The sequence below is a fragment of the Entelurus aequoreus genome, linkage group LG05 (genome assembly GCF_033978785.1).
Source record: "Entelurus aequoreus isolate RoL-2023_Sb linkage group LG05, RoL_Eaeq_v1.1, whole genome shotgun sequence".
NCBI lineage: Eukaryota > Metazoa > Chordata > Actinopteri > Syngnathiformes > Syngnathidae > Entelurus > Entelurus aequoreus.
In genome coordinates, this window is record NC_084735.1 from 72,612,341 (window position 1) to 72,637,032 (window position 24,692).

General features: G+C 39.2%; 1 protein-coding gene across 4 annotated transcripts in view; it reads right to left on the minus strand.

Moving 5' to 3' along the window:
- sgcd (sarcoglycan, delta (dystrophin-associated glycoprotein)) overlaps positions 1-24,692 on the minus strand; it is a 523,297-nt gene that overhangs the window by 132,738 nt on the left and 365,867 nt on the right. For all 4 annotated transcript variants that reach the window (XM_062048869.1, XM_062048870.1, XM_062048868.1 and 1 more), the window contains exon 3: positions 6,952-7,053. In XM_062048869.1, the coding sequence (XP_061904853.1) occupies positions 6,952-7,053 (102 nt within the window). The remainder of the gene's footprint in view (positions 1-6,951; positions 7,054-24,692) is intronic.

Sequence of the window (24,692 nt, forward strand, 5' to 3'; positions counted from 1 at the left end):
TTGCTTGACTCTTTGTTTTTGCACATTAGTTTAACATTGAATTGTAATTTAAGTGCAGCCAGGCCAGAAATTGCTTTCCTCCCCCATCCAAATATCTCTTGGTTAGTGTTTAACTTTTAGAATGCGTGTATTAGTCGCTCTTATAGCCGAGTATTGTGCTGCTCTTTTTGGCCACAACATTAGCTACACCTGCATAATCTACTACAAGTGCAATTTTTTTAAATCTGACTTTAAATTGACAAATGTAACTGTTGTTGTGTACAACTGCAGCGCAAGGGTTGTTTATGTTTTGTCTGCCCTATTTAGACTTAAACTCAGACAAACTTTATTGATCCACAAGGGAAATTGTTCCACACAGTAGCTCAGTTACAAAGGATGGAAAGGGTAAGGATGGAAAGGGTAATGCAGGTATAAATAATAGGTATAAATAAAATATTTAGCTGCAAGATGGTCAAAATATTAAAAAAAATAATTCTTTACAAATGTAATAAATTAGATGATATAGTACATATATTAATACATATATTTGTGAACAAATGTTATACCAAATAATTATTAAAAAAAAATAAAAAAATAAGTGATTATGACATACATATATTGATACATACTGAATATCTGGGCAAAAATGTATACCAAATATTTGTCTAAAACTTTTTTTAAATATTTGAACAAAACAATAATATATTACTACATATATTTTGGGGAAAATAATATGTAAAGTATTTATTAAAATATGTAAACAATTAAATAATATAATACGTATGAATAAATATATATAATAGGGAAAATGTGTAAGTAAAATAATTCCTTAACAATGATACCAATAATGATAAATTAAATAAATACACAAGTGAATATATTGCAAATAATTCTAATAATTAGGTAAACCTTTTACTACAAATAGGTAATCTAAAATATAATAATAATAATAATATAGGTGTTTTTTTGTTTGCTCCATGCTTTTTTAACCTGTAAAGCACTTTGGTTCAATCTAAAAAGTTGTTGAAAATGTGCTATATAAATAAAGTTGACTTGACTTGACTTGACTACAAATATATTGGAAAATATAATATGCACAATAATTATTTAAACATTGTAAACAATAGATAATAACTATAACAAATAGGGGGGAAATATTATGTAAAATAAGTATTTAAACATGTAATAAATTAGTAATAACATCTGTCAAAGGTCTGTCAAACTTTGTGTCCCTTAAGTAGTTCACATTCTTATGATGTAAACAATCCAAACATGACCTTTTTGAAGACTCACGCTGCTAGTTTCATACCTCTTTTTAATCAATTGGTTAATCTCGGCATTAGGCTCTCCGTGACACGGCTTCCGTTCCAACAATTCTACCCATTATTATTGTTCACAGAAGACATCAGGTCAGCATTAAACAAAGGTCATATAGTTTAGTTTAGTCTTCATTTGAAGGGACAATGCACAGAGATATTAAGATCAAATATATAAATAGCTCATTTCCATCTGCAGTCCCTGGTTACCTAAAATAAAAATCTACAAAAACATGCAATACAATATAACAAAACTATACTATAGCATGTGATCAAATTAAGAAAAGTCATAAAATGCCCTTTCATTGACACATACTTTTATATTACAACCACACCTCTAATTTACATCATCACGTAGACAATACATGCTCTTTTTCACATATGTCATCAATTGCAAAAAACAACCATGATTTGAACAAACACACATCACAACAAAATGTTCTCATGCATAAATACAATACACATTAAGTTGACATGAGGGTCAAAGATAATGCCCACCTCAGTGACCGTGTGAGCAGCTTTGATTGCTCCGAAGCCACTTTTTAAGTTCGACTGGGAATAAAGAGTAATCTGTTTGACTTTACACGTTTCTTGTGAGGTCGTTCCATTCCTTTATCGCTTTATTTGAAAATGCTGATTGTGCAAAATAGGTTTTACATCTGGGTATGCTACACTGCCCCCTGGTGGAGGCTCGTGTGTTTCTAGTTGTCACAGCAGATGTAAACTAGACAAAGTGCTTAAGTGGCGCTGGTGCAGTGTTATTTAGGATTCTATGGGCCATTAGTATTGATGCCAATCTTTGAATGTTGACAACATTTAACAATCAATATTTTTGGACAACTAAACAGTGGTGGTGGTGTTGTGGTTTTCGGTCAAGGATTTTGAGTGATTGTTTGTGCAAAGTTTCCAATGGCCTCAGTGTCATTTTGCTTGCCTGGGACCAACGTGTCGTATAATAATAAAAACGATACATAATCATTGCATTAAAATAATTTCGAGCTGCATCCAGTGTTAACGAATTCCTGATACATTTGAACAATTTTTATGTTGTACTTAAGACTCTGGCACATCTATTTAATGTTTTTTAAAGCCAGGTGTTGGGTCTAAAATGACATCCAGGTAACGATATTCACTAACAGTTTGTATTATTTCCTTATCAACAGTTATATTTGGAAAGGATGACGTTGTATATTTGTTTACAAAATACATTGTTGCCGTTTTCTTAATGTTTAATGTAAGACTAAAGTAATGTAGCCATCTTGCCACCTTCTCCATGGCTGCTGTAAGTTTTTTAGCAACCGTTTCAGCGTCTTTTCCCCCCCAAGTATAAATAACCATCACATCTTCATAAATATGAATATTAACATCCTCACATACAGATGGCAGGTCGTTTATATACATGGAGAAAATAAGAGGAAAGCTTTTGACGCAGTAAACCATCAGACTCATTTACCATCTAAGCCAGGGGTCACCAACCTTTTTGAAAGCAAGAGCTACTTCTTGGGTACTGATTAATGCGAAGGGCTACCAGTTTGATACACACTTAAATAAATTGCCAGAAATAGCCAATTTGCTCAATTTACCTTTTAACTCTATGATATTATTAATAATTAAAGATATTTACACTTAATTGAACAGTTTAAAAGAGGGGAAAACACAAAAAAAAAAGAAAATTAAATTTTGAAACATAGTTTATCTTCAATTTCGACTCTTTAAAATTAAAAATTCAACCGAAAAAAAGAAGAGAAAAACTAGCTAATTCGAATCTTTTTGAAAAAATAAAAAAAAGAATTTATGGAACATCATTAGTAATTTTTTTTGATTAAGATTAATTTTAGAATTTTGATGACATGTTTTAAATAGGTTAAAAGCCAATCTACACTTTGTTAGAATATATAACAAATTGGACCAAGCTATATTTCTAACAAAGACAAATCATTATTTCTTCTAGATTTTCCAGAACAAACATTTTAAAAGAAATTCAAAAGACTTTTAAATAAGATTTAAATTTGATTCTACAGATTTTCTAGATTTGCCAATACAATTTTTTTTGAATTTTAATCATAATAAGTTTGAAGAAATATTTCACAAATATTCTCCGTCGAAAAAACACAAGCTAAAATGAAGAATTAAATTAAAATGTATTTATTATTCTTTACAATAAAAAAAATGTTTTTACTTGAACATTGATTTAAATTGTCAGGAAAGAAGAGGAAGGAATTTAAAAGGTATATGTGTTTAAAAATCCTAAAATCATTTTTAAGGTTGTATTTTTTCTCTAAAATTGTCTTTCTGAAAGTTATAAGAAGCAAAGTAAAAAAAATTATGAATTTATTTAAACAAGTGAAGACCAAGTCTTTAAAATATTTTCTTGGATTTTCAAATTCTATTTGAGTTTTGTCTTTCTTAGAATTAAAAATGTCGGGCAAAGCGAGACCAGCTTACTAGTAAATAAATACAATTTAAAAAATAGAGGCAGCTCACTGGTAAGTGCTGCTATTTGAGCTATTTTTAGAACAGGCCAGCGGGCTACTCATCTGGTCCTTACGGGCTACCTGGTGCCCGCGGGCACCGCGTTGGTGACCCCTGATCTAAGCTGTCACTCGATTTTCAAAACCCAAAGTGGAGGGCCCGTGGCCTGCGGGCCTGCTGCGGAACGGGGTGTTGCTAGGACCAGCCTCGAAGACTGCGACAGGTGCGTAGATGGCCCAGGTGGGCCTGGTTATCTAATCACCTCTCGCCTTTATTAGCAGCAGCCGTGATGAGACGAGTAGTTGGAGTTGGAGGTGCTGCTGAGCGGACGCACGAGAGAAAGACACTTTGCTGAAAAGCAAAAGACTTTGCACTATTATATGAAAATAAAACAGTGTTATACCCGGAATTCCTGGCTCTCCTGGCAGTGTGTGGTGGTCTGAAGAACCCACTAGAGGGCACCCTCTACATTTGGCGCCCAACAAGCCAGGAATTCCGGGTATATGAGTGTTTTATTTTCATATAATAGTGCAAAGTCTTTTGCTTTTCAGCAAAGTGTCTTTCTCTCCTGCGTCCGCTCAGCAGCACCTCCAACTCCAACTACTCGTCTCATCACGGCTGCTGCTAATAAAGGCCTGGGCCATCTACGCACCTGTCGCTGTCTTCGAGGCCGGTCCTGGCAACACCCTGTTCCGCGGCAGGCCCACAGGCCAAGCCCCCTCCTCCACACCCGGACATCTGGTTGAGGGATAACCCCCTTACGATCAATGTAAAAAAGACTGAACGCATGTACTTTCACTCACCCAAGAAGCTTTTATGTACATCTAAATCAATAATTCTGGCCATTTAAACACTTTCTACAGCAACAAACTATACATATAATTCGGTCTGTCTGGATTTATGTCTCCCTAAACAGAGCACAGCCTGAACATAAAAAAAACAAAACCCTGTATGTTTACAACAAAATCCGACTGTACTGTACCTGCCACGTTCTATTTCTAAAAACTTATTTACATGCCATAATCCTATATAATACCATCCCACCGTTTGGATACTTTCCACTAAGGATGTGGCATATACCAGAGTCTACAAGATTCATAGAAGACTTCCTGATTGGGTTCATCACTGGTCTGTACTCTCTCAGGCAAATGTCCCAAATTACATGAACGATCATGCCATCAATGTCTACTCAAGATCAAAAATAACTCTCTGTGTCTAAGCTCTGAGTGCCCTCATTCCGACTGTGAGCAGTGGACACGCCCGGATCACAAGAACTTCTCTTTGTCCCGGCTTTTAATACACCATTCCTTTCCACATTAGGAATACAGAAGGTTTCTGCTGGAGAGCTTCCCCAGTGAGCACTGACAGACCTGGACTGAAGTATGTGTGTAAGTGATGCAAGCATGATGTCTCTTGTTGCCTTCGTGGGTTTCTTGTTTTGAACCTGTTTTCTTTTTGTGCTGCAGAGCAGAAACCTGCTGTAAACCAGTTTTTAACGGAGTCAGGCCACATTAACTGTAACACAACCGTTGCTTTTAATCGTTCCTGTTCAACAAATGAAAATACATTTATAAATAGTTATTTTATACATGTATTGGAAAAAAGAATTATGTGAAATAATTAGGTACACATTGTATAAAATAAGTAATCTAAAATACAAATAAAAAATACAGGTACCATATTTTACGGGCCATAGGGCGCACCAGATTATAAGGCACACTGCTGATGATTGGGTCTAGTCAGGTCTATTTTCATACGGGCGCACCAGATTATAAGGCGCATTAAAGGGGTTATATTATTTTAAAACACTTTCTTGTGGTCTACATAACATGTAATGGTGGTTTTTGGTCAAAATGTTGCAATGATTATGTTTTACAGATCATCTTCAAGCCGCTTTCTGACAGTCGCTTCAGGATGCGCCGTTTTGTGGGCGGTCTTATTTACGTGCCTTACTTTCGGCACCATCTTTTCTCCGTCATCTTTGTTGTAGCGGTGTAGCGTGCAAGGACGGGGGTGGAAGAAGTGTCAAAAGATGGAGCTAACTGTTTTAATAACATTCAGACTTTACTTAAATCGATAACGGAGCAACAACTAGTGCAACAACAACTCCAGAAATGTGTCCCGTGAAAAACCATCCGACCGGAACTCTCTAATAACTAAAGTTCCTTGGGTGAATAATGTAAACTCACTACACCGGTATGTTTTAGCGCTTTCATGGCGAGTTTACTGACAGATATAAGTTAGAACTTTACACTACTTTATATTAGAAATGGCAACAGCGGAGGATGACTGTCCCATGACAAGAAGATAGAGAAAAAGATGATGCTTATCAACTACAAAGGCAGACGCGCACAAATTTTCAGGATTTATGCAGATCCCAAATACAGTTCAGCAGGTACCAGAAGGTAAGAAAAGTTGCTTTTGCATAATATTGCGAAACAAAACGCCAGACAATATGTCTTACCTTATACACACACCATAATAATACTCCTATGTTGAAGCACAGTACAATCCATCAAGCGGTGCGGCTTCATAGCTTACCAAAGTCGTACCAAAATATTTTGATCGATTTTCGAGATCCGTGTGTAAAATTGTATATGTTCCATTGAAAATATATAACCGTGTGTAATGTTCTATATTTTCAATGGAACATAATACAATTTTGGTGTTGTTTTAATTGAGTCTCATTGCAGTCCACACGTATCTCTTATGTGTGACTGCCATCATATAGCAGTCTACACGTATCTCTCATGTGTGACTGCCATCTACTGGTCACACTTATCATTTCACCATGTACCGAATAAAATAGCTTTGAGGTCGGTAAGCACAACCACAATTATTCCGTACATTAGGCGCACCGGGTTATAAGGCGCACTGTCTATTTTTGAGAAAATAAAAGGATTTTAATTGTGCCTTATAGTCCGAAAAATATGGTATTAATACATCGGAAAATTATAATACAGTACCTAAAATTATAATTTAAACATTTGACAAAATAAATAATAGTTTATAAAAGGAATTGTGTAAAATAATTAGAATAAAATAATAAAATAAATGTGTAAATAAATTGTAGAAAATAGTAATTTTTTTACTAATAGCGGAAATATAAAATAAAAATGATGTATTTAAATATTTGAAAAAATTAATAATATCTTTAATGAAAATAAGAAAGAAAGTGACTTACCGGCTTAGACTGGATTTCTTTGGCATAGAGCGGTTGTAAGAACTCCGAGTCCCCCTCCAGTTTGATGCCCTTCTCTGTTATTCTGAGGCTGCCCATGCCGTCCTGTGCGGAAACAACCAGAAAAGATGGCCGAACGTGTTAAAAGGAAACCGTAGAATTATCACAATAACCACTTTACACTGGACATATGACACGTAGACACTTCACCAGGCACCCTCGTTAGTGTACTTGGATGGGGAAACCTTGCCTTTAAGTAAAGTTCTATGGAGCCTATCATGGCCTATCATACCAGGTTGCTTTGAATTGGATCGGCCTCTGTGAACGTCATAAAGAGAAAGCGAAAGTAAGAGCAGCATCATGTCGAGTCACGGATGCCCTGCACAACACTGCACATTGTGTGTGTGTGTGTGTGTGTGGCGCAGCAAGAAAGGATATTAAGCAGCGATGGCCAAGGGAGATTCAGTGGGCGGAGCTAGGCAGTCACTTTATATCCTGCGGTTTATATTTGACATCACCTGCCGGATGAGAAGACGGTGCGTGTGATGGAGGAACACTTTGTTCCCCCCACAGCGCTGTCTTGCTCATCCCTCGGGTTCTAAAGGAGCAAATGGAGATCAAGACCCGTGAAATCCCAACGTAACAGAGGATGAGTTTCAAGCCGTGTTACAGCCCCCCTCTCCGCCCCCCCCACACACACACACCACCCTGTCTTCTGAGTCAAACATTAAAATTCTGCTAGTGCCGTGGACCGTCACAGACAGCACGCCGGGGTTTTTTTGAAGCTTTTTCACCTTTGATGGTGGAAAAAAAAAAGAGGAGGTATAATTCAAATACAGCTCCCTCATTCTTAGCCGGCTGTCCTACTTTTGTCTCTAATTGCTGAGGATGCAATTCCATTTCACACATTTTACACCCCGAGAGTCAGACTTCAAAGTCATGGAGACACTTCATCTATTGCATTTAGAAAAATATCATATTACTTTTTAATAATGTCAGGAAAATATACTAAAATCAGCCTGGAAATTGTCAAAACATTTTTACCCGGCTTGAGATACAGAAGAACAAGCAATATTTGGTGACTTAACTTCCTTTTGTTTTTGTTGTAAGTTCTTAAAAACAGCAATTGTCATGTAGACTAATATTTTTGACCACACGTTTAGCAGCAGGTTTTTAAAAACAGTAAAACTCAAAGGATCTTTGACTTCCGATTTTGTAGTAGATCCCTAAAAACAGCACAACAGTACTATTATAGGGTGCATCTTCGACTGGCAGTTTTGCGGTTGATTCTTAAAAACAGAAGAACATAATCATATAGAAAATCTCCGACTATAGTGTATCTATTAAAACAGTGGTGTTCCTGTCATACAGAGGATCTTTGACTTTGGTTTTGAAATAGATCCTTAAAAACATCAGGACTCCTGTTATATAGAGGATAGTAGACTTGTGGTTTTGTAGGAGATTCCTAAAAAAACAGCATAACACTGTTGTCATACAGAAGATATTAGACTTGTGATTTTGCAGCAGATCCTTAAAAACAGAATAACTTTAGCTAAATAATGAATCTCCGACTTGCAATTTTGCAGTAGATCCTTAAAAACAGCAGGACTCCTGTTATATAGAGGATCGTAGACCTGTGGTTTTGTAGGAGATTCCTAAAAACAGCATAAGAGAAGATATTTGACTTGGGATTTTGTAGTAGATTCTTAAAAACAGCAAAACTCTTGCTAAATAAAGAATCTTTGACTTGAAACGTTGCAGTGTATCCTTAAAAACAGCAGAACTCCTGCCATATAATGAATGTTTGACTTGCAATTTTGCAGTAGATCCTTAAAAACAGCAAAACTGTACTGTTATAGAGAGAAACTTTTACTAGCAGTTTTGCAGTAGATCCTTAAAAACAGAAGAACACTTCATCATATAGAAAATCTCTTTCTAGTGTGTTTGCAGTGTATCTATTAAAACAGTGGTGTTCCTGTCATAAACAGGATCTTTGACTTTGGTTTTGAAATTGATCCTTAAAAACAGCAGGACTCCTGTTATATAGAGGATCGTAGACTTGTGGTTTTGTAGGAGATTCTAAAAACAGCAAAACTCTTGCTAAATAATGAATCTTTGACTTGCAATTTTGCAGTCGATCCTTAAAAACAGCAGAAATCCTGCTATATAATGAATATTTGACTTGCAAATTTGTAGTAGATCATTAAAAACAGCAGAATTCCTGTTAAATAATGAATCGTTGACTTGCAATTTTGCAGTAGATCCTTAAAAACAGCAGAACTCTGCTCTATAATGAATCTTTGACTTGCGATTTTGTAGTAGATCCTAAAAACAGCAAAACTCTTGCTAAATAATGAATATTTGGCTTGCAATTTTGCAGTCGATCCTTAAAAACAGCAGAACTCCTGCTGTATAATGAATCTTTGACTTGCAATTTTGCAGTAGATCCTTAAAAACAGCAGAACTCCTGTTATATAGAGGATCGTAGACTTGTGGTTTTGTAGGAGATTCCTAAAAACAGCATAAGACTGTTGTCATAGAGAAGATATTTGACTTGCGATTTTGTAGTAGATTCTTAAAAACAGCAAAACTCTTGCTAAATAAAGAATCTTTGACTTGAAACGTTGCAGTATATCCTTAAAAACAGCAGAACTCCTGCCATATAATGAATGTTTGACTTGCAATTTTGCAGTAGATCCTTAAAAACAGCAAAACTGTACTGTTATAGAGAGAAACTTTTACTAGCAGTTTTGCAGTAGATCCTTAAAAACAGAAGAACACTTCATCATATAGAAAATCTCTGTCTAGTGTGTTTGCAGTGTATCTATTAAAACAGTGGTGTTCCTGTCATAAACAGGATCTTTGACTTTGGTTTTGAAATTGGTCCTTAAAAACAGCAGGACTCCTGTTATATAGAGGATCGTAGACTCGTGGTTTTGTAGGAGATTCTAAAAACAGCAAAACTCTTGCTAAATAATGAATCTTTGACTTGCAATTTTGCAGTCGATCCTTAAAAACAGCAGAAATCCTGCTATATAATGAATATTTGACTTGCAAATTTGTAGTAGATCATTAAAAACAGCAGAATTCCTGTTAAATAATGAATCGTTGACTTGCAATTTTGCAGTAGATCCTTAAAAACAGCAGAACTCTGCTCTATAATGAATCTTTGACTTGCGATTTTGTAGTAGATCCTAAAAACAGCAAAACTCTTGCTAAATAATGAATATTTGGCTTGCAATTTTGCAGTCGATCCTTAAAAACAGCAGAACTCCTGCTGTATAATGAATCTTTGACTTGCAATTTTGCAGTCGATCCTTAAAAACAGCAGAACTCCTGTTATATAGAGGATCGTAGACTTGTGGTTTTGTAGGAGATTCCTAAAAACAGCATAAGACTGTTGTCATAGAGAAGATATTTGACTTGCGATTTTGTAGTAGATTCTTAAAAACAGCAAAACTCTTGCTAAATAAAGAATCTTTCACTTGAAACGTTGCAGTATATCCTTAAAAACAGCAGAACTCCTGCCATATAATGAATGTTTGACTTGCAATTTTGCAGTAGATCCTTAAAAACAGCAAAACTGTACTGTTATAGAGAGAAACTTTTACTAGCAGTTTTGCAGTAGATCCTTAAAAACAGAAGAACACTTCATCATATAGAAAATCTCTGTCTAGTGTGTTTGCAGTGTATCTATTAAAACAGTGGTGTTCCTGTCATAAACAGGATCTTTGACTTTGGTTTTGAAATTGATCTAAAAACAGCAAAACTCTTGCTAAATAATGAATCTTTGACTTGCAATTTTGCAGTCGATCCTTAAAAACAGCAGACATCCTGCTATATAATGAATATTTGACATGCAAATTTGTAGTAGATCATTAAAAACAGCAGAATTCCTGTTAAATAATGAATCTTTGACTTGCAATTTTGCAGTAGATCCTTAAAAACAGCAGAACTCTGCTCTATAATGAATCTTTGACTTGCGATGTTGTAGTAGATCCTAAAAACAGCAAAACTCTTGCTAAATAATGAATATTTGGCTTGCAATTTTGCAGTTGATCCTTAAAAACAGCAGAACTCCTGCTGTATAATGAATCTTTGACTTGCAATTTTGCAGTAGATCCTTAAAAACAGCAGAACTCCTGTTATATAGAGGATCGTAGACTTGTGGTTTTGTAGGAGATTCCTAAAAACAGCATAAGACTGTTGTCATAGAGAAGATATTTGACTTGCGATTTTGTAGTAGATTCTTAAAAACAGCAAAACTCTTGCTAAATAAAGAATCTTTGACTTGAAACGTTGCAGTATATCCTTAAAAACAGCAGAACTCCTGCCATATAATGAATGTTTGACTTGCAATTTTGCAGTAGATCCTGAAAAACAGCAAAACTGTACTGTTATAGAGAGAAACTTTTACTAGCAGTTTTGCAGTAGATCCTTAAAAACAGAAGAACACTTCATCATATAGAAAATCTCTGTCTAGTGTGTTTGCAGTGTATCTATTAAAACAGTGGTGTTCCTGTCATAAACAGGATCTTTGACTTTGGTTTTGAAATTGATCCTTAAAAACAGCAGGACTCCTGTTATATAGAGGATCGTAGACTTGTGGTTTTGTAGGAGATTCCTAAAAACAGCAAAACTCTTGCTAAATAATGAATCTTTGACTTGCAATTTTGCAGTCGATCCTTAAAAACAGCAGAAATCCTGCTATATAATGAATATTTGACTTGCAAATTTGTAGTAGATCATTAAAAACAGCAGAATTCCTGTTAAATAATGAATCGTTGACTTGCAATTTTGCAGTAGATCCTTAAAAACAGCAGAACTCTGCTCTATAATGAATCTTTGACTTGCGATTTTGTAGTAGATCCTAAAAACAGCAAAACTCTTGCTAAATAATGAATATTTGGCTTGCAATTTTGCAGTCGATCCTTAAAAACAGCAGAACTCCTGCTGTATAATGAATTTTTGACTTGCGATTTTGTAGTAGATCCTTAAAAACAGCAGAACTCTTCCTAAATAATGAATATTTGACTAGCAATTTTGCACTAGATCCTTAAAACAACACAACTGTACTAATATAGAGAGAATCTATGACTAACAGTTTTGCAGTAGATCCTTAAAAACAGAAGAACACTTTGTTATGTAGAAAATCTGACTAGTGTTTTGCAGTGCATCCCTTAAAAACAGTAGTCTTCCTGTCATAGAGGATCTTTGAATGTCGGTTTTGAAATAGATCCTTAAAAACAGCAGGGTTCCTGTTATATACAGAATCATTGACTCTTGGTTTTGTAGGAGATTCCCAAAAACAACAGAACATTGTTGTCATGGAGTAGATATTTGACTTGCAGTTTTGTAGTAGATCCTTAAAAACAGCAGAACTCCTGCTAAATAATGAATCGTTGACTTGTAATTTTGCAGGAGAATCTTAAAAACGGCAGAACTCCTGCTATACAATGAATCTTTGACTTGCAATTTTTCAGTCGATCCTTAAAAACAGCAGAAATCCTGCTATATAATGAACATTTCACTTGCAAATTTGTAGTAGATCATTAAAACAGCATAACAGTAACATCATATAAATAATCTTTGACTAGCAGTTTAAAACACAATATCACTTTGTCATATAGAACATCTCTGACTAGTGTTTTTGCAGTACATCCCTTAAAAACAGGAGTGTTCCTGTAATATAGAGGATCTTTGAATTGCAGTTTTGCAGTAGGCCCTAAAAACAGCAGATCACTCCTTTCATATAAAGGATCTCTGGGTAGTATTTTTGCAGTACATCCCAAAAAAAGTGGCGTTCCTGTAATATAGAGGATCTTTGACTTTGAAATAGATCCTTAAAAACAGCGGGGCTCCTGTTATATAGAGGAACGTAGACGTGGGGATTTGTCGGATATTCTTAAAAACAGCAGAACAATGTTGCCATAGAGATATTTGACTTGCAGTTTTGCAGTAGATCCTTAAAAACAGCAGAATACGCCTGTCAAATAGAGGATCTCTGACTAGTGTACAGCAGCACGCTCCTTTCAAGTAGAGGATCTTTGTATTTTGGCAGTAGATGCTTCTCAACAGAAAGGTGCTCCTGGCACACAAACGATCTTTGACTGACATTTTTGTAGATGATCCCCAAAACCAGCCGTGCACTCCATTTATATATCTGATCTTTGACTGGCAGTTTTGTAGTATATTCTTAACAACAACAAAGTGTTCCTGGTATAACTATTTTTTTAGAAAAGCATTTTTGCAGTAGACCCAGAAAAAAAGAGCAGTCTTACTGTCATACGGATGATCTCTGATTTACGATTTTGTAGTAGATCTTTCAAAACAGCAACATGCTTCTGTTATTTTAAAGATCTTTGACTCAATTTGGAAGTTGATCCCTAAAAACAGCAAAGCACTCCATTCATATAGAATATCTTTGAATAACATCTGTGCTGTGTATATCCCTAACAACAGCAGTGCTTCTGTTACAAAAATGTCTAGCAGCTTTGCAATAGGTCCCGAAAAACCAGTAGACGTCGGATCTTTGACAGTACCAAAGGAACAAAGACTGTAGAAAAGCGTTTCAGCACCAAGGAGAGCGACAGAAAGACGAGCCGCTTTGATAGCATACATTTTCTATACCGTCTATGAATAAATTGCTGCTGGTAGTCAGCAAACGTCAGTATATTTAGCTACACATGTGCTTGTTAACAACGTCAGGCTAATTAGCCACAATATGCACACAGTTTTGAACTTTCCGGTCCTAACTTTCCTTTACTCTCTTTAGCGTGCTCAGTGCGAGGCGAGCGGCCATGAATAATTCACCGGTTGAGTTCTCGCCAGGACACTCAGGTGAGCGTCTTTTACCTCTCCTGTTTTCAATGCTGACTTTAAGACCTCACTTTTATCTTCTCAAACTCTTCACCCTCATTTGGTTCCCTTGATGACCATTGTTTTTGCCTCTTTGCCTCTTTTTCTTTTCATGACGTCACCCCCCGCCCGTGTTTTAATCTCTCTTTATGCCATCAACTCGAGTGGAAGTTCTACCACCTCATGAACTACTGTAGGGGTTTTTTAGAGTGAGTTTCTATCGAAGAAAAATTGTGAACATGATAAAAATGTAACATAAAAATGCCTTTCTTCGAAAAACGGATACCGTAATTTCCGGACTATAAGCCGCTACTTTTTCCCCTCGTTCTGGTCCCTGCGGCTTATACAACGGTGCAGCTTTTTTACGGCTTACGGTAACCAGGGGCGCGCACTACCGAGGATGCGCGAGACCGAGGCAGACATCTGGCGCCAGGTAACGAGAGCAAAACAAAGAGTAGGAGAGCGTCAGCGACAGTTTGCGCAAAGGAAGTGTTCATACAAACACCCTCATTATGGAAAACAAGCGGAGAAGTGCATATGATGCTGCTTTTAAGTTAAAGGCAATCGAAGGAAATAGTGCTGCTGCACGTACCCTTGACATCAATGAATCAATGGTTGGAGAGGGCAGCATGAAGAACTGATTCAATGCAAAAAGACAAAAAAATCCTTCAGGAGGTAATAAAAGCAGATGGCCGGAACTTGAAAACTTTCTTGAGGACTGGGTGAACACACAGAGAGCAGACGGCCGGGGTGTTTCCACCGTGTTATTTTGATAACGTACAGGCGAGCACTTTGAATTACTCTGCACCGTTGTATTATTTGTACTCTGCACGAATGCTGTTCGCCATGTCAAAGATGTGAAAGTTTGATTGAATGATTGAAAGATTTATTGTTAATAAATGGGACGCTTTGCGTTCCCAAACAGTCATCTCTGTCCCGACAATCCCCTCCGTGGTAGCAGGAACCCCTATATACTACGGTAATTACACATCAAAACGCCTGCGGCTTATACTCGGGTGCGGCTTATATATGGAGCAATCTGTATTTTCCCCTAAATTTAGCTGGTGCGGCTTATAGTCAGGTGCGCCTTATAGTCCGGAAATTACGGTATATAAATACCACTACATGATTTCATTCAGCTTTAAGAGTTCTTGGAATATATTTTTTTTAACGAAAAAGCCACCTCTGAAGTAAAACAATGCACGACCCCGTGCAAGATTTCACCTGAGTTGGCTTTTTGTGTTTTTTTTAGTGATGGCTAAGAGGAAACGATGTGATGACGATGATAAAACAGGAAACAAAAATGCCTTATAGTGCACAGGGCAGTGGTTCTCAAACTTTTTTCACCAAGTACTATCTCAGGAAACACTCGGCTCTGTCAGGTTTGTCCCTGACAGTCTGGTCATGTTTTAGTTTTTCCTCTGTGTCTGTCTTTATTTCCTTTCAGCGCTCTTATTTTGTCTTTATTTCCTGCTTGTATCCCTGAGTGCTCTTTCACCTCAGCTGTGGCTGATTGGCACCTGGCCACACCTGGTGTCAATCAGCCAGCTACTATTTAGTCCTGCTTTGCCCTCCAGTCAGTGCTGGAGTATTGATTGTCAATGTCATTAATACTTATCGTTGTAGCTGTGTCTACTTCTGTACACTCTGCTCATGTCATAGTTCCTTCGTGTCACAGTAAGTGTTTTTGCTTCTTGTCCACAGTTAGCCTTTGTGCTAGTTTTTGTTAATAGCCAAGTTTGTTCTCCGCCTTGTGCGTGCCTTTTGCTTGTACCCTTTTGTTTGTTCTTGTTTTAGTGTTAAATTAAATCATGTTTTCCTGCACCAAGCCTGCCGTCTCTGCATCTTGGGGTTTGTCACCTACACCCTGTGACAGGCTCTCCAAGTACCACCATAATGACCAACATTATACAGTAGCGTAGTAGGCATAATTATTCTTTAAAAACAAGGCAGGGTTTTATTTAAGTATTAGGGTTGTCCCGATACCAATATTTTGGTATATCTATTTATTTGAACAAAAAGTCTTACGGTACATTAAAAATGTTTCTTATTGAAAGTATGTCCTTAAATAAAATAATGAACATACAAGACAACTTGTCTTTTATTAGTAAGTAAGCAAACAAAGGCTCCCAATTTAGTCTGCAGACGTATGCAGTAACATATTGTGTCATTTTTCTTTCTATTATTTTGCCAAAGTTATCAAGGAAAAGTGGTAGAAAATTAATTATTAATCAACGTGTTCATTTACTGTTAATATATTCCAATGTTGTAAAAATGCGTAGAATAAATATTACATTTCGACATTTCTGTCAACGAAGATTTGTGTCAGCCTGCGACACATAGTCATTTTGATAGTAGGCTAATATAAACACTTACACCATGTCTTGCCTTCACTATAAGACTTATATCCATCCATCCATCCATTTTCTACCGCTTGTCCCTTTATAAGACTTTGAATTTTTTTCCAGACCGATTACTTTTTTGTACTTGTGTTCCAATATGGCTCCTTCAACATTTTGGGTTGCCGACCCCCGAGTTAAATTAAAGACCAACCATACGAAAACGAGAAATTGCTTCGTGTACGTCTGAAAGCTGTATGGGGTGGTGTCCTGGTTGCTAAGTACAACATGCCTCGGCCAGAAATAATAATCAGAATAATAAAAAAAGTCAAATACAACAATAATCATCGTAAATATCATCCCTTTTACGTGACCTGATTTGCTTCCGAGGAACCAAACACTGTATTTTTTGTTTTACTATCGACTGCAGTGAACTTATTTTTACACTTGTATGCCAGTTTGTTACAATGCCATTACAACATTATCTATACATGCAACGTTTTTCTAAAATACTACTTTAAATTCCAGTATTTACATTGCATGTACTTCCCTTCCCTACCATCAGATGGCAGTAGTCTTTATATAACCCCCTGCTTGATATAGTGCATTACCTCGGTCTATACTGGTGCTTTACATTTATGGTGTGTTATCTTTGTGTCTCCCGTCTGGTACGCATTAATCATCCGTCTCCATCTCGGTGAAGATGCCTACAGAGAAGTGGGCAGGGCCTGCTATCAATAATACAAAGCACTCAGGCTATTATTGAGTGTCACCGTCGATACGCATCAAGTCAACCCCCAGGCCAAAGCAAATGTAGACGTTTTATAGACGTTGCAGCGTGGGGACGTTGCTATGGCTTCGACATTAAAAAAACACAAGTCGACAAAAACAATCCCAGGATTTACATAATTTACAATATTGACGTGGAAGCACTGAATTCATCTTGAAAGCGACTGTTGAAAGAAATTGTCTTGATGTCGTATAGAGGATCTTTGGCGAGCACTTCTACAGTCCGTTCTCAAACGCTGCAGACTGCTCCTGTCGGATAAAGGATCTTTAACTAAGTTTTTGTAGTCCTTTTTCTTAAAAACAAAAGGGCAATCCTGTCATATAGAGGATCATCATCGGGGCGGCATAGCTCGGTTGGTAGAGTGGCCATGCCAGCAACTTGAGGGTTCCAGGTTCGATCCCCGCTTCCGCCATCCTAGTCACTGCCGTTGTGTCCTTGGGAAAGACACTTTACCCACCTGCTCCCAGTGCCACCCACACTGGTTTAAATGTAACTTAGATATTGGGTTTCACTAGAGAAAAGCGCTACATAAATGTAATTAACTTCACTTCATTAACTTGTGTTGTCATAGATCAGGGGTGGGCAATTCATTTTTACCGGGGGCACTGCTGGAGGGCCACACCGACAATATTTCAATTCAATTTTGCTTAAATTATTTTTGATATACCGTAAGATGGATAATAATAATAATAATATTTTCATTTAACCTAACTTATCTTTATACAAAAGCAGATGGCTTTTGATGGTTTTATTTTTAACACTTTCTTACACAACACTTCCTGATGTATATTACAATACAAAAATTTCAATTTCTGTCACTTTATCCTGCATCCTCTTTGTTGTGAACGTAGCACGCCTGTAAAGTGATTGGCGAAGAAGGAGGAAGCGTTGCTGTTGCGGAAATGAGGAGTGAGGATAGACGCGCGTGTGGAAAGAACGAGATAAGTTGAGCTGTGTTAGTATAAGTTGCTCAATAAAAGTTTAAAAAGAGCATCAGACTCGGTGTGCACTTCTTCTGGACGCTACAATTGATGTCAGAAGTGGGATGAAATGCCTCCCAGTTCGCCTTGTCATCAAACCTGGGAGTCTTCATTGAGGGCGGAATTCCCCCATGGCAAGCAACGTGTGCTGCACCTGTAGACACTGCCTCTCTCTATCTCTCTCTCTCTCTCTCTCTCTTTCTCTCTCTCTCTCTCTCTTTGCGGCAAGCTCCTCACGTGGCACGTACCTCCCGATGACGTAGCCGACTGAGCACACAAACAGCGCAGTATGCGCAAAGTTTTACTTCTGCCACCAATTGTAGCGTCCAAAAGAAGTGCACACCAAGTCTGACGCTCTTTTTAAACTTTTATTGAGCAAGCTGTACGAACACAGCTCAACTTATCTCCTTCCTTCCACACGCACGTCTATCCTCGCTCCTCATTTACGCAACTCAAGAACACAATATCAACTTCAGCAGGTCGTTACACTATATTCTTTAAACACAGCAACCCGTGTACCACAAATTAAGCACACTGCTTTACCTTTACTTGGCAGTCCATGTCTTGTCGAAAACACGCCATTCGTCATCAACTTTTCTTTTTTTAGCGTCTCGGGGATAACCGGGCATCACTTGTCACTATGCGCCTTCACTCACAGGACGCCCATAAATAACACTTTTCAGAATAAAAGCAGCACAGTTGTATTGCACGCACGACATAGATGTTTTTTTAAATTTATTTTGTAATTTGTGATTGCCGCTGCGCGCACGAGCATACGTCCACACGGAAGTAATACAAATAACGCTTTTCAAAACAAAAGCAGCACCGTTGTATTGCACACTCGAAATAGATACATTTTTAAATTTATTTTGTAATTTATGATTGGCCTCACGCGGGCCGGACAGGGACGTACAAAGGGCCGGATGCGGCCCGGGAGCCGCAGAATGCCCAGGTCTGTCATAGATGATCTTTGAGTAGCATTTTTGCAGCAGTTCCTTAAAAACACATTACTACATGCCCGAGGTAAAAAGGTTAAGAACCCCTGATATAGAGGATCTCTAATAAGACTCTTTGCAGTAGATCAGTGGTCCCCAACCACCGGGCCGCGGCCTGGTACCGGTCCGTGGATTGATTGGCACAGGGCCGCACAAGAATTAAATTTTTTTTTTTTTTTTAAAATTAAATCAACATAAAAAACACAATTAGTGCACCAACCCAAAAAACCTCCCTCCCCCATTTACACTCATTCACACAAAAGGGTTGTTTCTTTCTGATATTAATATTTCTGGTTCCTACATTACAAATCAATATAGATCAATACAGTCTGCAGGGATACAGTCCGTAAGCACACATGATTGTATTTTTTTATGACAAAAAATAAATAAATCACCCCCCCTCCACCCCCCGGTCCTTGGGACACATTTTCAAGCGTTGACCGGTCCACAGTTACAAAAAGGTTGGGGACCACTGCAGTAGATTACTAAAACCAGCAGAGTGCTCCTGTTATACAAAGGATCTTTGAGTAGCAATTTTGCAGAGATCCTAAAAACAGCATTGTCCTGTCATATAAATCATCTTTGACTGGGGATTTTTGCAGTGGAGTCCTAAAAACACCAGCACGGACTTGCGGATTTGCAGTAGAAGCATACAAACAGCAGTCAGTGTTGTCTTATCAAAGATCCTGAGTGGTCATTTTGCAGAGATCCTTAAACTCAGAAGAGTTCCTGTCATAAATATAATCCTGAAATAGTGTTTTGCAGTAGATTCTAAAAACAGTGGCGTGCTTCTGTCGTACAGAGGATCTTTGACTTCAACTTTTGCAATAGATTCCGAACAACAACAGAGTGTTCCAGTCATAAAGAGGATCTTTGACTAGAACATTTGCAGTAGATTCTTAACAGTGCACTTGTCAAAAAGATGATGACACTTGTCATATAGAAGATCTGTCATCAACATTTTTGAAGTCGGTTCTTAAAAAAAGCAGAGCACTTCTGTTATACACTTTAATAACATTTCTGCAGTAGTTCCATAAAAAAAACACCTCAGACCTTCTGTTACGGCTTTAATGCTGCTATTTCTGCAGGATGTCTGTGAGAGAGGTCCTCCCTAACAGAAGCATACTGTTGTAAAGTGAGCAAGTTAATACCGGCGCCCATACGGCGTTCCACAGGTGATGGCCATGTAGCGACAAACCACGATGGCTATCGGCGGAATTAGCTTTGAGATTACAACTCCCCTGCTTCCCCTCCTCCAAACTGCTCTGATTGAGGTTCTCGCCGCCGCACGGCATCATCCATCAACGGGGTGAGAGAGGAGGTGAGGGGAATGAATGATGAGAGAAAGGAGGAGAAGACGAGGGAGGTTGGAGGTTCTGATTGAGTCACACGGATAAACACACCGAGCGAGATTAGGGCAGAATGAAAGGAGAGCTACAAATGAGAAAGACGAGAGGAAGAAAAGTCGGGGTTCAAAATTGAATCTAATGCGAAAAAGTCACTGGGGTGAACTTCTATTTATACTCAGTTATGAGTTAGAAGTGTCAAAATGATATCCAAACACCTGTATGATGAATAATAGGTTTTATGAGGGCTGCAATTTGACTCTGGTTGTCATTTTGGTTTTATTATAGTGTGGTTAGTTTTTATTTATGACAGTTCAAAATGGTTAAGTGTTACTTATAATATCGCCAGTGCCAGTAATAAACCTTTTTTTAATGGCAACAAAATGTTATTCAAAACACCTGTATGATGAATAATAGGTTTTATGAGGGCTACAATTTGACTTTGGCTGTCAGACGAGTAGTTTCACTTTATTTTGGTTTTATTATACATGCAGTAATTTCTATGTATACTTATTTATGACGAGCGGCACGGTGGAACAGGGGTTAGTGCATGTGACTCACACTACGAAGGTCATGTTCTCCCCGTGACTGCGTGGGTTCCCTCCGGGTACTCCTCCAAAGACATGCACCTGGGGATAGGTTGATTGGCAACACTAAATTGGCTCGGGGGCCACATGCGGCCCGTTAAGCTTTTCAATCTGGCCCGCCGGACATTCCCAAATAATTTTTTTAGATCTTTAAGATGGAAAGTGTAGCTGCCATTATGATGTGCAGTGATGTTTTCTAATGAGCGTAAGTCTTCAACTATACTAAGTATTTCAATGGTTGGAATCTGCGCTTTTGCATGATTTACCAGTTACTATGGTAATCTAATTAGTTACTATGGTCATCTAATTAGTTACTATGGTCATCTAACTAGTTACTATGGTAATCTACGTCACAGCAGCTTAGACGAGGCACCAAGCAGTGTGGGCGGGAAGCGTTTCCACAGACGCGGAAGGAGATTTTCACAACAAAGTTCTAAAGCTTAGTGATATACTGTATCAGATATATCAGATTGTCGGTGGGTTTATTTTGTACCCTCTGCGTTCATATTTCACTGTTTGTTGCATTTTTGTTGCGTTTTACTTGATTGTAACATGTGTCGACGTTCATAATTTGTTAATATTCAGTGTTTTATCCTACATAGAAAAATTAAAAAATTCCATCACGTTTTTTAAGGCGGTCTGTCATAACGTTTTAGCATTCAATCAGACATTAAAATGAGGTTTTGTATTAGTGTTCCTAAAAATAGATATACCGGCCCCCAGACACATTTTTTTTTCTCTAAATGTGGCCCCCGAGTCAAAATAATTGCCCAGGCCTGCCCTAGAGTGTTGTCTGTCTATCTGTGTTGGCCCTGCGATGAGGTGGCGACTTGTCCAGGGTGTACCCCGCCTACCACCCGAATGCATCTGGGATAGGCTCCAGTACCCTGTCCCACTGCCAACCATTTGTGTGCATCTAAGGGTTAAAGGCCTACTGAAATGATTTTTTTTTATTTAAACGGGGATAGCAGATCCATTCTATGTGTCATACTTGATCATTTCGCGATATTGCCATATTTTTGCTGAAAGGATTTAGTAGAGAACATTGACTTCTTCCCCAGTTGGGGGGCGCCATCCCCTGGCCGGAACTCGTATGGGTACGTTGCTGTGTGGATGGCCGGGATGCGGTGTTTGCATTGGGCATGGGGCTGTGCAGTTTTTCTGCGTTTGGTTGCTGGTATGGGCTTTGCGGGGTTGGGTTGGGGCGGGCGGGGGCTGGCTTTGCTTGGCGGGGGGTGGGCTCGCGTGGGTCACGGGCCGTGGGGGGGGGCGGCTTCCTGGCCGTAGTTCCTGGTTGTCGGCCGCATGGACTGGGGGGGATGTCCGGGCCCTCTACTCCTCCTACTTATAGCACACACAGTCACACAAATATAGGACTTTGGGGGATTGTCCTGCGGGGAGGCATGGCGGGGCGTTGAGGATGCCTCCTATGGGGCTCCAGTCCTCCTGTCTTGTCCCCTGCTCGTCCATCCCTCAATCTTAGCTGCATATTAGACACTTAGGATTTGGAGGGCTCGGCTTGGTTGGGACCCACCAAGACCTTGATGTCCCCCAATTTTAATCGCATTATTAGTTCCCACAAGCATACATATCTCACTCACGCTACAGTACACGCATCAATAGGGACTGGAGGTCGGCTGTAATGGCTGACCTCCTAATTTTAACTACACAGTAGACACTCTGGGGGCCTTGTACACATGCATGTGGGGGGGTTGGGGTTCGGCGCACCCCTCATTGCCTCGTCGGCCGGCAAGGATTCCGGGGACTGCGTTCTGGTGGCCTGCGAGGCTTTTATTAATTTATTATTTTTATTATTATTTTATATATATATATATATATATATATATATATATATATATATATATATATATATATATATATATATATATATATATATATATATATATATATATATATTTTTTTTTTAAAAACATTTTTTCTTTATTTATTTATTTTTTTTTTTTTTTAAATAATTTTTATTATTTACTTACTTTATTTTATTTAATTATTTGTATTTGTTATTTTTAATTTAATTTAATTTGTATTTCATTTTATTATTATTATTATTTTTTTAAAATTATTATTATTTTTGTTTAATCTTATTATTTATTTGTGTGGCGTCGCGCGGGTCTCGCTTCCTGTTGGGTGGGGTCCGTGCCCGTGTGGCCCGACCTTGCGCTGTGGGGTCTCTGTTGGCGACTTGATGTGGTGGCGGCGCGGCGCCCGTGTCTGGTCTGGATACTGTGTCTCGGTTGTTTGGGCGGTGGTGTGTTTGTGCGGGTTTGGGTTGGGGTGGTGGGGTCTTTTGGTGGGGGGGGGGGGAGGGGGGGGTGTTGGTGTCTCTTGTTTGCGTGTTGGCGTTTGGGCTTGCTGGCGGGCTGGCGCTGGCTGGTCTCTGTGATCCTGTTGGCGTGTGGTTGCCGGTCGCGTTTTTTTTTTTATCGCTTTGATTTGATTGGGTGGTGCTGGCTGTCTGGGGGTGTTGTGGCTGCTGTTTCTGCTGCCGTTTGTTTGTGGTGTGGGCGCCCGTGGCTGCTGGGTCTGGTGCAGGGGGGTGGCTGATGTTGTGACTGGTGGCAGCGTGCGCGCGTGGTGGTTGTCGGGGCTGACAAACTGTGTATATGTATGTGTGTGTGTGTATGTATGTATGTATGTATGTATGTATGTATGTATATATATGTGTATGTGTATGCATGTGTATGTGTGTGTATGTGTACATGTGTATGTTTATGTGTATGTATATATATATGTATGTATATTTCTGGGGGTACGTTCTGGGCCTGCCTGTCGGGTGGGGGTCGGCGCCTCAGGCTACTGCATCCGGACTGCGTGTCTGGAGCTCCTGGGTCCCACCGTCCATCCCTTCCGGGTGCCCGTCTTGGTTGGGGCCTGCTGGGTCTGGTCCCTGCGTCTACTGTGGTAGCTTGGTGCTGCAGGGTATTCCGAGGTGCTGCGAGTCGGCCAGTTGTTGGGGTAGCGACCTTGTGTGTCAGCATGTATGTGATCTGCTTTTAATTCTTTAAAAAAAAAAATTTTTTTATAAATAGATTTAATTATTTATTTCTTCTTATTTTTTAATATATTTTATTAATATTATTATTATTATTATTATGTATTTATTTATTTTATTTATTTATTCCCCTACCTCAGGGGGGGACTCGGCGGGGCGGTTGCTGGTTGTTCCATCTCCATCGTTGGGGTCCCTGCGGGTGGGGTGGGTGGTTCCCGTGGCCCCATGCTGGGTGGTCCTGTGGCGGCCGGCTTGGGTGGGGTGGCCGTGGGCTGACCTCGCCGCGCTCTCCGGGGGTGGAGGCGGGGGCTCGTGGGGGTCCGGGTGCCGGGGGGCGGGGGCGGTCTTCCCGTCCGGTTGCGGGGGGTCTCCGGGCCTCTCGGGCGGGGCGTCCAGCCTTTCTGTCCGTGTGGGGTGTGGTCTCTCGCTGGCTTGGGGTCTGGCTGCCCCCTGCTTTTCTCGTGCCTTGTCCTCTGCCGGGTGCGTCTGTCTGCGGCCTGCTGCTGGCCCTTGTGGGCGGCGCGGTGGGCCAGGCTCTGGGGTTCCTGTCGCTGTTCGGCTTGGCTGCGTGGGGGCGGTGGCCCCTGGTTCCCTGGGCACCACACCTACTGTTTGTGGGATGGGCTCTCGGGGAGGCTGGGGCCGTACTCTGGCTCCCGCACACACTGGGAGTCAAATGTATTGTACATGCAAATTCACATATACTCACACACATACATACAGACATACATAGGTACCTACGCTCCCACATACATATACAAATAAATACAGTACATATTTACACACTCAAAGTTCGTACATCCACACGCACATTCATTATACAAACATACTGTATACAC